At 43.1% G+C, this 15,390-nt stretch overlaps 1 protein-coding gene across 5 annotated transcripts in view; it reads left to right on the plus strand.

The window, feature by feature from the left end:
• The window catches only part of rgl1 (ral guanine nucleotide dissociation stimulator-like 1), a 428,494-nt gene that overhangs the window by 281,594 nt on the left and 131,510 nt on the right, over positions 1–15,390 (plus strand). The window contains exon 1 of one of the 5 annotated variants that reach the window (XM_085982337.1): positions 7,865–8,179. The exons of the other annotated variants lie outside the window; for them this stretch is intronic. Coding sequence (XP_085838463.1) covers positions 8,162–8,179 — 18 coding nt within the window. The 5' untranslated portion in view covers positions 7,865–8,161. Of the gene's footprint in view, positions 1–7,864; positions 8,180–15,390 lie in introns of those variants that run through there. 5 annotated transcript variants of the gene reach the window in all.

Genomic DNA, 15,390 nt, shown 5'->3' on the forward strand with positions numbered 1-15,390 from the left:
AGGTAGTCACACCAATTAGATTAATTAATTCAGATGTAGTCCGTGGCCAGGGTCAGTATGGTGTGACTAGAAGTGAGGCAGGTACAGGGATCCAGGAGGTAGTGTTGGAGGAGCCGCAGCCCTTGCTCTTGTCCAACAGGTTCGAGGCTCTTACTCCCTGTGAGGATGGGAACAGGGACTGCGGGGAGGATGAGCAACCTGGCCACAGCACCATGGAGCGGGGGGCCATTCAAGTGGGGGGAGTTAAAAGAAATGTTGTAGTGGTAGGGGATAGTATCATTAGGGGGATAGATAGAGTTCTTTGCAGCCGAGAGCGAGAGTCCCGAAGGCTGTGTTGCCTGCCCGGTGCCAGAGTTAAGGACATCTCCTCTGGACTGGAGAGAAACTTGGAGTGGGAGGGGGAGGATCCAGTTGTCGTGGTCCATGTTGGTACCAACGACCTAGATAGGACAAGGAAGGAGGTTCTGCTGAGGGAGTTTGAGCAGCTAGGGGTCAAATTAAAAAGCAGAACCTCAAGGGTAATAATCTCCGGATTATTACCTGAGCCATGAGCGAATTTGGCTAGGACAAATAAAATTAGAGAGTTAAATGCGTGGCTCAAAGACTGGTGTGGGAGAAATGGGTTTTGCTTCCTGGGACACTGGCACCAGTGTGGGGCAGGAGGGAGCTGTTCCGTTGGGACGGGCTTCACTTGGCCAGTGCTGGGACTAGAGTCCTGGCGGATCATATAACTAGGGCTGTAGAGAGGGCTTTAAACTAACTAGTGGGGAGGGAGGTTCCTAGAGAGCAAATAATAAAAATGACAACAGAGAAGGTCATAGACTCAGGTAGCAGTGGGGAAATTAAAAACCAGAGCGTGTCAGGAAGGGGCAGAAGGGATGGAGTAAAAGGTAAAGTAATAAAAAGGGCAAAAGCAGGAACTAAGTGTCACAAAACATATTTGAAAGTTCTCTATCTGAATGCACGTAGCATTCGTAACAAAATAGACGAGTTAATGGCACAAATAACTACATATGGGTATGATCTTGTGGCCATTACAGAAACATGGCTGCAGGGTGACAATGCCTGGGAATTAAGCATACCAGGTTATTTAACGATCAGGAAGGACAGGCAGGAAGGAAGGGGAGGTGGGGTGGCTATGTTAATAAAGGAAGGAATCACTAATACAGAGAAATGATATTGGGTCAAAAGATCAGGATAATGAAACAGTTTGGGTGGAGATAAGGAATAATAAGGGGAAAAAAACACTAGTGGGCGTAGTCTATAGGCCTCCGAACAGTGGCAACTCTGTTAGACGGAGTATCAATCAGGAAATAGTTGAGGCTTGTAATAAAGGAACATCTATAATTATGGGGGATTTTAACTATCATATTAATTGGACAATTCAAATTGGGCAGGGCTGCCTTGAGGATGAGTTCATTGAGTGTATTAGGGATGGGTTTCTTGAGCAGTATGTAACTGAACCGACCAAGGGGCAAGCAACCTTAGATCTGGTCCTGTGTAACGAGACAGGATTAATTAAAAATGTCCTAGTAAAGGATCCCCTTGGAATGAGTGACCATAACATGGTTGAATTCCATATTCAATTAGAGGGTGAGAAGGTTGGATCTCAAACAAGCGTGCTAAGCTTGAATAAAGGAGACTATGAAGGTATGAGAGCGGAATTGAGTAGAGTGGATTGGGAAAATAGATTAAAGGGTAAGACGATACATGATCAGTGGTGTACATTTAAGGAGTTATCTTACAACTTCCAAAAAAAATATATTCCACTGAGAAGAAAAGGGTGTAAAAGAAAAGACAGCCATCCGTGGCTAAGTAAAGAAATTCAGGATAGTATTCCACTAAAAACAAGGGCATATAAGGTAGCCAAATCTAGTGGGAGGATAGAGGATTGGGAAAACTTTAAAAGACAGCAAAAAATAACAAAAAGATTGATTAAGAAAGGGAAGATAGATTATGAAAGTCAATTAGCAAAAAATATAAAAACAGATAGTAAGAGTTTTTATAGTTATATAAAAAGAAAAAGGGTGGCTAAAGTAAATGTTGGTCCCTTAGAGGATGAGACCGGGAAATTAATGGTGGGAAATATGGAGATGGAAAAAACACTGAATGAATATTTTGTATCAGGCTTTACAATAGAGGACACTAAGAATATCCCAACACTGGACAAACAGGGGGCTAAAGGGGGGGAGGAGCTAAACACGATCAAAATCACTAAGGAAGTGGTACTCGGTAAAATAATGGGACTCGAGGCGGATAAATCACCTGGACCTGATGGCTTACATCCTAGGGTCTTGAGGGAAGTGGCGGTAGGGATTGTGGATGCATTGGTAATAATTTTCCAAAACTCCCTGGACTCGGCAAAGGTCCCAGCAGACTGGAAAACTGCTAATGTAACACCCTTATTTAAAAAGGGCAGTAGACAGAAGGCTGGAAACTATAGACTGGTTAGCCTAACATCTGTGGTAGGTAAAATTTTGAAGTCCATTATTAAGGAGACAGTAACAGGACATTTGGATAATCTTCATTTAATAGGACAAAGTCAGCATGGTTTTATGAAGGGGAAGTCATGTTTGACAAATTTGCTGGAGTTCTTTGAGGAAGTAACATATAGGGTGGATAAAGGGGAACCAGTGGACGTAGTGTATTTAGACTTCCAAAAGGCATTTGACAAGGTGCCACACAAAAGATTATTGCTTAAGATAAAAAATCACGGGATTGGGGGTAATATTCTGGCATGGATAGAGGATTGGCTATCTAACAGAAGGCAGAGAGTTGAGATAAATGGTTCATTCTCAGACTGGCAATCAGTAACTAGTGGTGTTCCGCAGGGGTCAGTGCTGGGTCCCCAACTCTTTACAATCTATATTAACAATTTGGAGGAGGGGACCGAGTGTAACATATCAAAGTTTGCAGATGATACTAAGATGGGAGGGAAAGTAGTGAGTGAGGAGGACATAAAAAACCTGCAAGGGGACATAGACAGGCTAAGTAAGTGGGCAGAGATTTGGCAGATGGAATACAATACTGGAAAGTGTGAGGTTATGCACTTTGGCAGGAAAAATCGTAGAGCAAGTTATTATCTTAATGGCAAGAAACTTGAAAGTACTGAAGTACAAAGGGATCTGGGGGTCCTGGTGCACAAAACTCAAAAGGTTAGTATGCAGGTGCAGCAAGTGATTAAGAAGGCCAATGGAATGTTGGCTTTCATTGCTAGGGGGATAGAATATAAAAATAGGGAGGTATTGCTTCAGTTGTACAAGGTATTGGTGAGACCGCACCTGGAATACTGCACAGTTTTGGTGTCCATACTTAAGAAAGGACATACTTGCTCTCGAGCCAGTACAAAGAAGGTTCACTCGGTTAATCCCGGGGATGAGGGGATGGACATATGAGGAGAGGTTGAGTAGATTGGGACTCTACTCATTGGAGTTCAGAAGAATGAGAGGCGATCTTATTGAAACATATAAGATTGTGAAGGGGTTGGATCGGGTGGATGCGGGGAGGATGTTCCCGATGATGGGTGAAACTAGAACTAGGGGGCATAGTCTTAGAATAAGGGGCTGCTCTTTCAAAACTGAGATGAGGAGGAACTACTTCACTCAGAGGGTGGTAGGTCCATGGAATATGCTGCCCCAAAAAGCTGTAGAAGCTACATCATTACATAAATTTAAAACAGAAATAGACAGTTTCCTAGAAGTAAAGGGAATTAAGGGTTACGGGGAGTGGGCAGGAATTTGGACATGAGTCTAGGTTCGGATCGGTCATGGCCCTGTGCGTAGCGGAGCGGGCCCAGGGGCCATGTAGCCTGATCCTGCTCCTACTTCGTGTGTCTAATTCTGTTAGATTCAGGAGATGGTTCTGTGATAGTGGATTGGCGGTTAGGATCAGATCAGCCATGATCTTATTGAATGGCGGAGCAGGCTCGAGGGGCCGATTGGCCTACTCCTGCTCCTATTTCTTATGTTCTTATTCCTGCCTTGGCAGGGTGAAGCGGGAGGGGAATTGGCAGGATTTAACAAAAAAAAATCTGAATTTTGAAGGTCTCCATAAACAAATCCTATATAAAGCATGCTTCACAGTAAGATGGATTCATCTTGATAAATCTGATGTTCGGCAGAAAGGTAAGTGGTAGCACTCTCTCCTCTGAGTCACAAATCTGTGGGTTCGAGTCCTACTTCAGAGACTTGATCATATAATCTCAGTTGACACGACTGTGCCATCCTGAGGGAGCGCTGCACTGTAAAGAAAAAGACTTGCATTTATATAGTGCCTTTCACATCTTCCAGGCGTCCCAGAGTGCTTTACAGCCACTGAAGTATTTTTTGAAGTGTAGTCACTGTTGTAATGTAGGAAACGTGGCAGCCAATTTGTGCACAGCAAGGTCCCACAAGCAGAAATGAGGTAATAACCAGATATGTGTTAGTGATGTTGGTTGAGGGATAAATATTGGCCAAGAGAACTACCCTGCTCTTCAGATCTCTTACGGCCACCCAAGAGGGCAGACGGAACCTCCGTTTAATGTCTCGCCCGAAAGACGGTACCTCTGACAGTGCAGCGCTCCCTCAGGATGGCACAGTCATGTCAGCTGAGATTGAGCTCAAGTCTCTGGAGTAGGACTTGAACCCACAAATTTGTGACTCAGACGAGTGCTGCCACGGAGCAGACAGATGTCTGCTTGTCTTGTCAAAGTATTCAGTATTGTGCTAAAATGGTCACCTGTGGTGGTGTATAAAAAGCAGATTTTGTCCTTTTGTACTAAGAAAATGTATCGTGTCTCAGTCATAATAGTAAGCCAAAACTTGGACTATTTTTCAATATAAGGGGGTGGAGAGAGAGAGAAGTTTCAGCCTATTTGCCTTCGGTGGTTCTTCCACACCAGTCAGGGGGCCTCGGTGTTGTAGAATGCTTAGATTCCTATGCTGGCTTTAAGCCTGTTGGCGATTTCATTTGGAGCCCACCAAAGTAGGGTACAGTATCTGAGCCTGCTGCTTTGATAATCTGTCGTAACTAAATATTTTAAATCCCACCATTGACAGGCCAGGAAGTGATGAGCTGTGTTTGGAGTGCAGTGACTTGTTGCGAAGGAAAGTGCTTAAAAGCTGTGCAATCATTACGGTAACAATTACTGGTTTTAACTGCAGCTGACGGGAACTGTGAAGTTCTACATTGTCGATTTCCATTGTCAAAATGTGTGTGTGTGTCAAGTCCAGCGGTAGTTTGCTTGTTAATTTTTTTTTAAATGTGCTCGGAGTTGCTCATGGGTCTTGCTGGCTCCTGGGGAACTCGAATGCCTGCAGACCATGTGCTGAACGCATTTGGCAGCCCCCTACACAGGAAGTGCCCCAGCTGGAGCAGCCCCTTGTGATACAGTAGAGAGCCAAGTCTTCCAGCTGGCACATAGTGATAATGAGTCCATTAAAGCACGATGGAAGGATAACTGGACTGGTGTGATTGTGAGCAACACGCTATGAGGCTAACTGGTGGGCGGGTGTGATTGTGAACAACAAAAGGAAAATGCATGCTGTAATCTTGTGCTTTCAGTAATCTTTTAGTGGCTTAAACCCACAGATAAAGATTTGTAGGAAAGCTGAGTTGAAACACTGGGGAGTCTTGAGATTTATTGGAGTTCAATTTGAAACTGATACAGCAGGAGAAATGTTTTAGTGCTTGGAGTGAACTTAACACATGTTTTGTGACTAGGTATCTGCCATTTAGGGAATGAATGTGAATAAGTATTCTGCTCTGGAATTTTTTTCCAAATAGGGTACTAAAATGCTTAATTTTGACATTGTTGCTGGTTTTCATATCTGGGCAGAACTAAGAGTGGTTGGGAAGATTGCTTTCTCTCCCCTCCTTTTTAGGCTTTTAATCCCCTGTCCTGCTATAATAGGAGGAGATTAATGTTTGCTATTTGACCATCCATGTTGATGACTTGCAGCAGTTCTGATGGCACTTTGAAAGCACTATTAGAAGCTAATGTTGCTTTCCCAGTATTGCCATTAACTGATTGCTCCTGCTGCAATGTTGGTCATGTCTTGAATGAAGCTGGGTGGGGTTGCTCTCCCTTCCCCAGCCACCCCTTACCTTTTCCTCCACTCCAACTGTTGGAATGGCAAAATCGGGAGCCGCATACCTTTCCAAACAGCTTGCTTTGTTTTTGTTTAAGGACCACAAAGTTTACTTGAAGTGGAGTTTAATCCAGTGCGGTTTCAGTTTTTTTTGCTGTGAACCATTTCTGTGTCCCACCATCCACAGGTCTTGCTACGTTTATTAACATAATTCACTTAGATTTTTGAAATGTCAACAAATGTTGATTTACTCTGCTGACAAAGTGGGCCTGTGTGGATGAGCAATAAGCAGTATCGTTGGTATTTAAAGTAAAAAAAAATGGCCAGACCGCCCATCACCGAACACTGTTGTAATTCAAGAGCGCATTGGTTTCAGGGCATGTCCTACTTGTGACACTTCTAGGTACTGCTTTAAGCTCTGATACAGATTACATGGCTCTTGTAAAATGGCAACACCGTGGCTCTGTATTAACCACTTAAAATGTTTGGGACTTGTTGGTGCTCCGGTCCCAACCGCATTGGTGAACAGTTTGAAGGCAAAGGTTTCTTGACACTTGGCTTCTGTTGCATTGGTTAAATGTATTTTATTTTTACATTCACTGTTTTGTTACTAGCTAAAGAAATGAGGGATTTCATTTGATTGGCCAAGGGCTCGGTCGTCAAGCTGGATATCTGTTTTGAATTGCATCATCTTGGTGGGACATCGGAATCTTTCGATTGTGGAGCCCCTGACGGTTGTTGCATTTCCAGTCTGTTTAAAAGTGTTCGTGGAATCATACAGCTCAGAAGGAGGCCATTCAGCCCATGGTGCCTGTGCCGGCTCTTTGAAAGAGCTGCCCAATTAGTCCCACTCCCCCTGCTCTTTCCCCATAGCCCTGCAAATGTTTCCTTCTGTATATATCCAATTTGAAAGTGTTTTAAATCTGTTTGTTCTAATATGTTCAGACTTTCAAGATGGGCACTTTAGAAACGTTGGGGTGCTGAAGGAATATTAGTTCAGCAATGCTTTGGATGTTGCCATCATGGAATGATATCTGTTCAGTGTTTTTTGTAACTTGATCAGTGTTCGTACTTTTTCCTTTTATTGGTTCTGGATGGGGTGGAATAAAAACAACTGATGTAAACCAGGTCATCACTAGTGAGGAAAAAACTATATCCATGGATAGTCCAGACACGTTTGTTTTGCAAATTACATAGTTATCTTCAAATGGAACAAAAAAGTTGGTTGTTTTTAAGTAACTCACTGAGTATAAGTGCATAGAGAGAGTATTTGCTTGTGCAGATTCTGTTAGACAATTATTTTGTTAAGTTTAAATAGGATTAGATTGTTGCCAAAATCTGTAGCTACACTAATTAATCCAACTTTGATTTTTGAACCATCAACACACTCCCAAATGTCACCATTAATGTACTGAACTTTTTCTAGCAGCATCACAAATCCTCAAACTTTGTTTTTACATTTGGAAAATGACACCAACACTTAGGAATGCTTTCATATTTTGAGATTGCCTGTTTTTTTTCCCCCCTCAAGTCCGTGACGAGATGTTGAGAATTAATTTTTTTACAATTTACTCACTTTAGACAGCTTCCATTTTTAAAAATCTATTGAATATGGACTTTTTGGCTTAAGGAGGCCTCGGACAAAGCTATAACAACAAAGAAGTACTTGTGTCAAATCTGAAAGAAGACTGTTCAAAATATGAAGTAGATTCTTGGCACTGCAGATAGTTGCTCCCCCCTCCCCTCCCCACCCCCTTCAGAGCAGGAGTCACACAGTCTGTGTGGGAGCATGATGCAGATTAAACCAGCTCAGCAGCTCACTTCCGTCAATTGTTTCTGAACATCTCCTAGTTAAGGTCGGAAAGGGAATTCATCTTTTCTGGAACTTCACACCGTTTCCTAATCCAAGGACAGACATTGTACGAACACTCTGCACACTTTGAGGTCCAAAGAAAGTTTGGTTTAAATAGGGAGACTGGAATTAGCTGGTGGATCTCCGCTGTGACTGTAGGATGACTTGCACAAAACCCACTCTACTTGCTTCTCAGTATGGTTTGTGCTGAGGCTAATGCAAAATATGTTCCAAAAGAATGGCTTATTTTGCTTTGGTGAGTATTTCTTGGCTTAAATGGAGGGGGAAGGGGGAAGCAAAGTAGAAGGGAAATATGGTTTGAAAGTGTTCTTTAAACACTTGTTTTTCAAGCAGCTGCTTTTTTATAACTTTTGAAATAGGCAATGCATTTTAATATTGGAAATATTTAATGAGGCTTTGTATAACTAGGAGTGCTGATATTATTACATTTTTAAAATCATATTTGTGTACACGCACATATATCTAGTAAATTTCCTTATTTAAACCTGGAGTCGTGTGTATTCTAATTCAAAAATGTGTCTGCCTTTTATTTATTTAATAACTGCTTCCACTAAGTGTAGTGTCAGTAAGGAGTTACTGTGGAAATTCAGCATCGGACTGAGGTTGATCCTGAAGCAAAGTGAGACTCCCTAGAGGAGGGAAGTTTCTGTCGACTTTGCTCTGCAGCCAGGGCAGGTCTTGATTCTGACCTCTTTAACCAACTTGGTGTCAGCGCGGAGATGAAACCACTTCACACTGCCAGTAAATTGTAGCGTGAATGCAGGCTTGGGTGATGATGAAGGGCATGTTTTTATTCCTTTGTCTAACATTCTGTGGCAAGTAATTAACCTGTTGTATAGTAAGTCGAGGTGTTCAGTGACTCGTAAAGCAAGTTCACGTTGGTGTTAAATGGTTGGTGTGTTTTACAGTCTGGCAGCAGAACTCCTGGGATTTGATGCGAGTATATGTCGTGTGCAGCCTTTGCAGGCTGTGGCCATACCATATCATTTACATTGATACACAGCTGAAGTTGCTCTACATCAATGCCGGGTGTGTCTTGTCATTTTGGGTGTGGAGTCGTGTAATCTGAATTTAGGGAAATCCCGAGGGATACCTGATACCCGGCTGATACCTGGGATGGCAGGAATGACGTATGAGGAGAGATTGGGTCAATTAGGCTTATACTCGCTGGAGTTTAGAAGAATGAGAGGGGATCTCATTGAAACTTATAAAATTCTAACAGGACTAGACAAACTAGATGCAGGAAGGCTGTTCCCGATGGCGGGCGAGTCCAGAACCAGGGGTCACAGTCTAAGGATAAGGGGTAAGCCATTTAGGACTGAGATGAGGAGGAATTTCTTCACCCAGAGAGTGGTGAACCTGTGGAATTCTCTACCACAGAAGACAGTTGAGGCCAATTCATTAAATATATTCAAGAAGGAGTTGGATATATTTCTTAAGGCTAAAGGGATCAAGGGATATGGGGAGAAAGCAGGGACAGGGTACTGAATTTGGATGACCAGCCATGATCGCATTGAATGGCGGAGCAGGCTCGAGGGGCCGAATGGCCTACTCCTGCTCCTATCTTCTGTATTTCTATGAGGGAGCGTGTTGAGTCGAGCTCCCATCGCTCCTGCTTCACCTGGGCTTGCAAGTGTGCAACGGGCCTCTTGGTTTTAATCTTTTTCACCTTAGCAGAGAATCACAGTCACTTGACCTTTTTTTAAAACCTATTAAAAATGTAACTAACACAATACACAGAATTTGAGCTGATAGTATAACTTGGTCTGCCATTGGTGTATTTCTTCAATGGGCCCTGACCTTGAACTAGTACCTGGCGTATAACAATTGCTCATAGAAGTTATTTAAGACTCTAAGCTCCCATATTTTGTATTTTCTGTATAAATGTGCATTATGATGTATTGCAGATATACATTCCTAACAGCCGGCATCCTGTCCTATCGGGATCGGTGTAGATGATGTGTGTACACTCGGGTAGTATATAAAACTTCCCACCGGGCATACAACTGGCATTGTGGATCAATGGAAATCAGGCGGTTTCTATAACTGGTGCCCGATCTGCAGTACCAATTGTAAGCCCAGGGTGGCGAGTTAAAAAGCTACCCGTATGAAGCAAAAACTGTTCTGCATTTGAGGCATGTTGAAAAATAATGGAACAAAATCAATGCGAAGCGAATTTTTGATTTACTGTTTTTGTTTTGGCTCTTCTCGCTTGGGTTTGGGCATCCTGCCCATGATGATATTACAATTTATTAGGTTCCTTATACGAGGTTGGAGTTTGAACTGACTTGTGTCTGTTGTGCCACGGTGTGACTGGAGAAGAGGATTTCCTAAGTGCTGACAATCATTCTTCAGTTTGCCAAAGAATTGAAGGTGCCACTTTTTCCCCCTCTATCAAATGTTCTACAGCGGGGGGGGGGAATCAAATTCAAATAGTCCATGGTTTGCTATTTCAGGAAAACCTGGCAAAGTGCTGGTGTTTTGTGTGCTGAACTGTGGCTTGGTTTGTGTTGACTCTTGTAATATTTCCTGTGAAATGGCTTGTGCAGGCCTACATGTAAATGTTAACCACCTACTCCAAAAAGTATCTAATCGGTCGGCTATTTCTGACAGAACTTTGTTTATACGATTTTGCATTCAGTCCTCTTGTGTGAATAAGTCGCAAACCATTCCAACTTGGCACGATTTCTTAAAGCCCTCTAATCCGTGGGGAATAAGCTCTTTAATGCAGCTCCTGACCCACAGAGGCCGGCCTGTGATGCAAAGAGCTTTTACAATCCTCCGAGCATTCCAGACCCATGTGACAGCAGATTTGTGAAAGGCTGATGAGATGCATACCTCAACTATCCACTCAGTCAATTGGATTTTGGCTTATACCCGAGACGTTTGAATCTAAAATATAGGTTTCCGAATGCCTGGCTAAGTTGTTTCCACGTTGAATGCTTATTCCATTCTGGAGCCTCAAACACAATACCAGCAAACATTGAGTGCTTGTTGCACTTCTGTGAGATAGTTACAACTGTGGCTGGATGGACAAAAGCATCCTTTTCTGTAGAAATATTGGTGACCTACATGAGATCTTTCCATGTGTAATCTGAAGTCCAAATGGGAACCCTTTGATCCTTTACAATAAGTGAGATCTAGCATTGACGTGTATGGGAATGAGTGGATTTAGTGCATACACATCAAATATACATGCAAGAAACAAAGCTCAGGTGATGTAAATTCAGCCCGATGTAAACTAAACAGTCAAAGCCCTTACACTGATTTTGATGAATGTTTAGTAGCTAGCGTCTGTTGTCTCTTGTTTAAAGGAAAAGAAAGACTGACTTGCATTTACAAACTCCTTTCCTGACCACCGAATGTCCCAAAGCTCTTTTTACAGCCAATTAAGTACTTTTTGAAGTGTTGTAATGTAGGAAATGCGACAACCAATTTGTGCACAGCAAGCTCCCACAAACTGCAATGTGATAATGACCAGATAATTTGTTTGTGATAATTGAAGGATAAATATTGGCCAGAACACTGGGGAGAAATCCTCTGCTATGCTTTGAAATAGTGCCATGGGATCTTTTACGTCCATCTGAGAGCAGACAGGGCCTCGGTTTCAGATCTCATCTGAAAGACGGCACCTCCGACAGTGCAGCACTCCCTCATCACTGCACTGGAGTGTCAGCCTAGATTCTGTGCTCAAGTCCCTGGAGTGGGACTCGAACCCACAACTTTCTGATTCAGAGGCAAGAGTGCTGCCGCTGAGTCACGGCTGAGAATCTGATTAAATGCTGCCATAAGATTTTGTTTCCCAGTTCTGCGTAGTTTGTCCAGCTGAAAGATTGAGTTGGTGTTTGATTTTCAAACACCAAGAATATTGTACAGTGGGATGGGGGATTTAACATTGTTTTCAGCTCCCTCGGTGGTTCAGCAAGGCTATCTCGTGAGTTACTACTGAGCCTCACAAACCAGGGAGGTCTTGGCTTCAATCTCCAGTCTGTGCTTGGCTGGTTTCAGCCAGTGCAGCAGTCGGAGCTTGGTTTTAGTGTCCCAGATTGGGAAGGGGAAATTTTTACTGGGGTACCTGCTGCTGTTGACTCTCCAATAACCCCTGCTGGAAATCTGCACGCAGATCTTGAATGAGATTACGTATTTGGTTGAAGATCGCGTTGACACTCGATGTTTAGACTCTCACACAAATGGTGGTCACTCTGGCGACTTCCTGATGGTCACCTGTGGAACTGGATTCGATGGTCCTCCAGAGAGAATGAGTAGAAAGAAAACTGGGCTTCAGATTCTAATGACGAGTGCATCCATTGAATAAGCACAGCATCTTGCCACTCAAGTTCCAGACGGGGGCACATGACCAGTATTAAAAGTTCTTATGACCTGTTGATGCTTGACTTGAGTTTTTTTACTCATTTATGAACAAACCTAGGTGGAGCCGTAGATTTCCTATAGTTTTCTGCCTGCTCAATCAGTCCTGGTTTGGCAAATAATGGTGCACTTGAGTTTATTTCACTTGAACTGAATGTAGAGCCAAAGGCGTGTAAAGAGTTAAGATACAGATTAGCCATGATCTGAATGGTGGCAAAGGCTCGCGGGCTGAATGGGCATCTTCTGCTTCTATATGTATTGATTTCAGAATTCCAACTACCCTCCATGGCCTTGACCACACTAAGTTCTGATTTCCTTCTGTCTGATCTCTCTGTCCACACTCTTTGTTCTCTACCACTGGCCTTGTTCTTGCTTGCTCTACCATTTGGTGGGCATTGGTTCAGCCACTGCACTTCTGCCCTCTGAACTCCCTGCCCAGTTCCCTCTGCCATGCCACCGCTGATCCTGCTTTTAGGAATCTCCTCAAAACCCATGGCTTTGACTATGCCTTTGGTCTCATATTTTCTTTCCCCTTTAAACCTCTTTCCCCCCCCCCCCCCCCCGCCTCCTGTGTTTCTCCCTTTTTTCCCATTTTCCCTCCTGCTTGGCACTTGTTGTTTTACATGGTGTTTTGAGAAATCTTCCTGCGCATGAGTGCTACAGAAATATGGTGGTTTTATTTATTGTTAGAGCCAAGCCTAATAGTGAAAATATGGACATAGTCATGAACTAATGGGCATTCCACACATTAAAACGAGGAATGCATTGCTCTGAATAAAGTAAGGTTTGTATTTTGAGTGATCTGTGCCATGACTGGTAATGGCAAATTAAATTTTCTGGTTAACTTTTTTTTAAATCTTCTATTCCATTAGCCTTTATACGGCCACAAGTCACTGTCCTTGAGCGGCACGCGCTGTCCACAGGCCATCGTTCCTGGACAGAGGATGCAGTTCTTTCTCTAGACTGCGAGTGGTGCTCTTTGCAAACAGTGACCGACCTGCAGGGGAGCTCTTTCTGAAGTGCTGCCCTACATTATTCCTACCAGAAAGAGCTGATGCAACATAATTCCCTTCAAACTTGTGTTCTGTTTCTTCTCCAATCTTTAAGTTGTTTTAGGAACATCCTTGTGAAGTCACGGATTGCTGCCTCTTCACCTATTAAACTGCTGTTGTCTGTCTGTCTTTCCCTCACTTCCAGTAAAAAGTTTGCCCATCTTATAAACTTACTTGCATAATGCAAAATAAATGGTTGGTCTGGATTCTGCCTTTAAAAGTGAGTCTTGCTATTCGGAGCCCTTTTGTTTGTTTTTTAACGCCTCTAAACATGTGTTCTGTCCTGTCCACAGTTAAGTGCCACATGCCATTTATTACTGATCCAGCTGTCAGATGACTCTCCTCCCAGGCTTCTGCGAATGCTGCTCTGAGCTCAACAGCCAGAAGGTGTGCATAAGCAGCTCTGGAATCTCCCCCTCATTCTCCCTTCCTCCCTGGGGGAATGTGTGTAGCCTCTGCTCAGAAATGTGACATGATTGGGAACTCTGCATCTCGGGGAAATCCAGGCCCAGTCCTTGGTTCTATTTTTAAAACTCTTTCACTTGCAATAACTGCATCTTGGGAGATTTCAAAATGCAGTGTACAAGAATTTTTTTTTTCAATTGTGTAATTTTTGAAATCAATCCATTTTAGTTATGATGTGCATGGAAGTTCTGTACTTCACCATTGAGTTTTATAATGTGCATGATTTCAGATTGAGGACTCTACAAATTTAGCAGGACAAAAAAGAAATTAAATAGTCCATTCTTTGAGAATGGTGTGTTATTGATTAAGCCGAGATGCTTACCTGGTAAGTGTTGGTTTAGTCCATTAGGAGGACCACCATTTTCCTCACTGTTTTTGTTTTCTGGTTCTGTCCATCTATTTTCTCCATCCTAAGCTGTATACTGTTCTGTGACCCTCTCGGGTGCTGCCTGACCTGTTTCCTAGGTGTCCACAGATGCTCCTCTGCCAAGGTTGGCTCCAATAGCGTAAACAACGAGGTGCGAGTGTGAAGATGTTATTCTGCATCTGCCACTAAAATGTCCTTGGCAGCGATGGAGAATGGCGGCCGCTGCTGACACGCGAGCTGTTGGTGCGCTAATGTAGGGCAGCAATGGCAAAAGTCTATTGCTGGGCTGTACTGGTGTTCCTCTGACAGCTGGGGAGATCTGAGCCCAAAAACTGTCAAGTTTGCAAGATGCGATCAGTGCCATTGTAACCACTCTACTTTTAAGGGAACAATGAGTATTTTTGAATGGAACAATGTATACTGTATTCGCTGCTCACGATGCGGTCTCCTCTACATTGGGGAGACCAACCGCAGATTGGGTGACCGCTTTGCGGAACACCTCCGTTCAGTCCGTAAGGGTGACCCCGAGCTTCTGGTCACCTGTCACTTTAATTCACTCCACTCCACTCCACTCCCACTCAGACCTCACCGTCCTTGGCCTCTTGCAATGTTCCACTGAAGCTCAGTGTAAGCTCTTTTGATTAGGCACTTTACAACATAGAGTTCCACAATTTCAGATAGTAACTTCGGCCCCTATCATATATATTTTTTATCCACACTTTTTGTCGGTCTTTTTTTCTTCTCTCCCACGTGGCAGCTGTCTTTCATTCTGCCAGCACAATTCACACTTCATCTAGAGCCATCCTTTGTTTCTTAACCTGTCTCATTACCATCTCCTTTTGCCTTGAATGTCCCTTAATGTCTCTTAACCTATTCTGCCTTCTATCCTATCACAGACCTTCCCTTTTGTTCTTTCACCCCCTCCCCCCTTTGCCAGCCCCTGCACTTGCTTAAAAATCTGTTCCATTTCCTGCTTTTTTCCAATTCTGATGAAAGGTCATCGACCTGAAACGTTAACTCTGTTTCTCTCTTCACAGATGCTGCCTGACCTGCTGAGTTTCTCCAGCATTTTCTGTTTTTTTTATTTCAGATTTCCAGCATCTGCAGTATTTTCTTTGTATTATTAAGGAGTATTTTTTTGTTTGCTTTAATGGGAACTGTAAACTTAGACTGGCAAAACAAACTCAAATTTCT

This window comes from Somniosus microcephalus, chromosome 3, assembly GCF_052327205.1.
Source record: "Somniosus microcephalus isolate GS21.2 chromosome 3, FLI_Smic_1.0, whole genome shotgun sequence".
NCBI classification, from domain to species: Eukaryota; Metazoa; Chordata; class Chondrichthyes; order Squaliformes; family Somniosidae; genus Somniosus; species Somniosus microcephalus.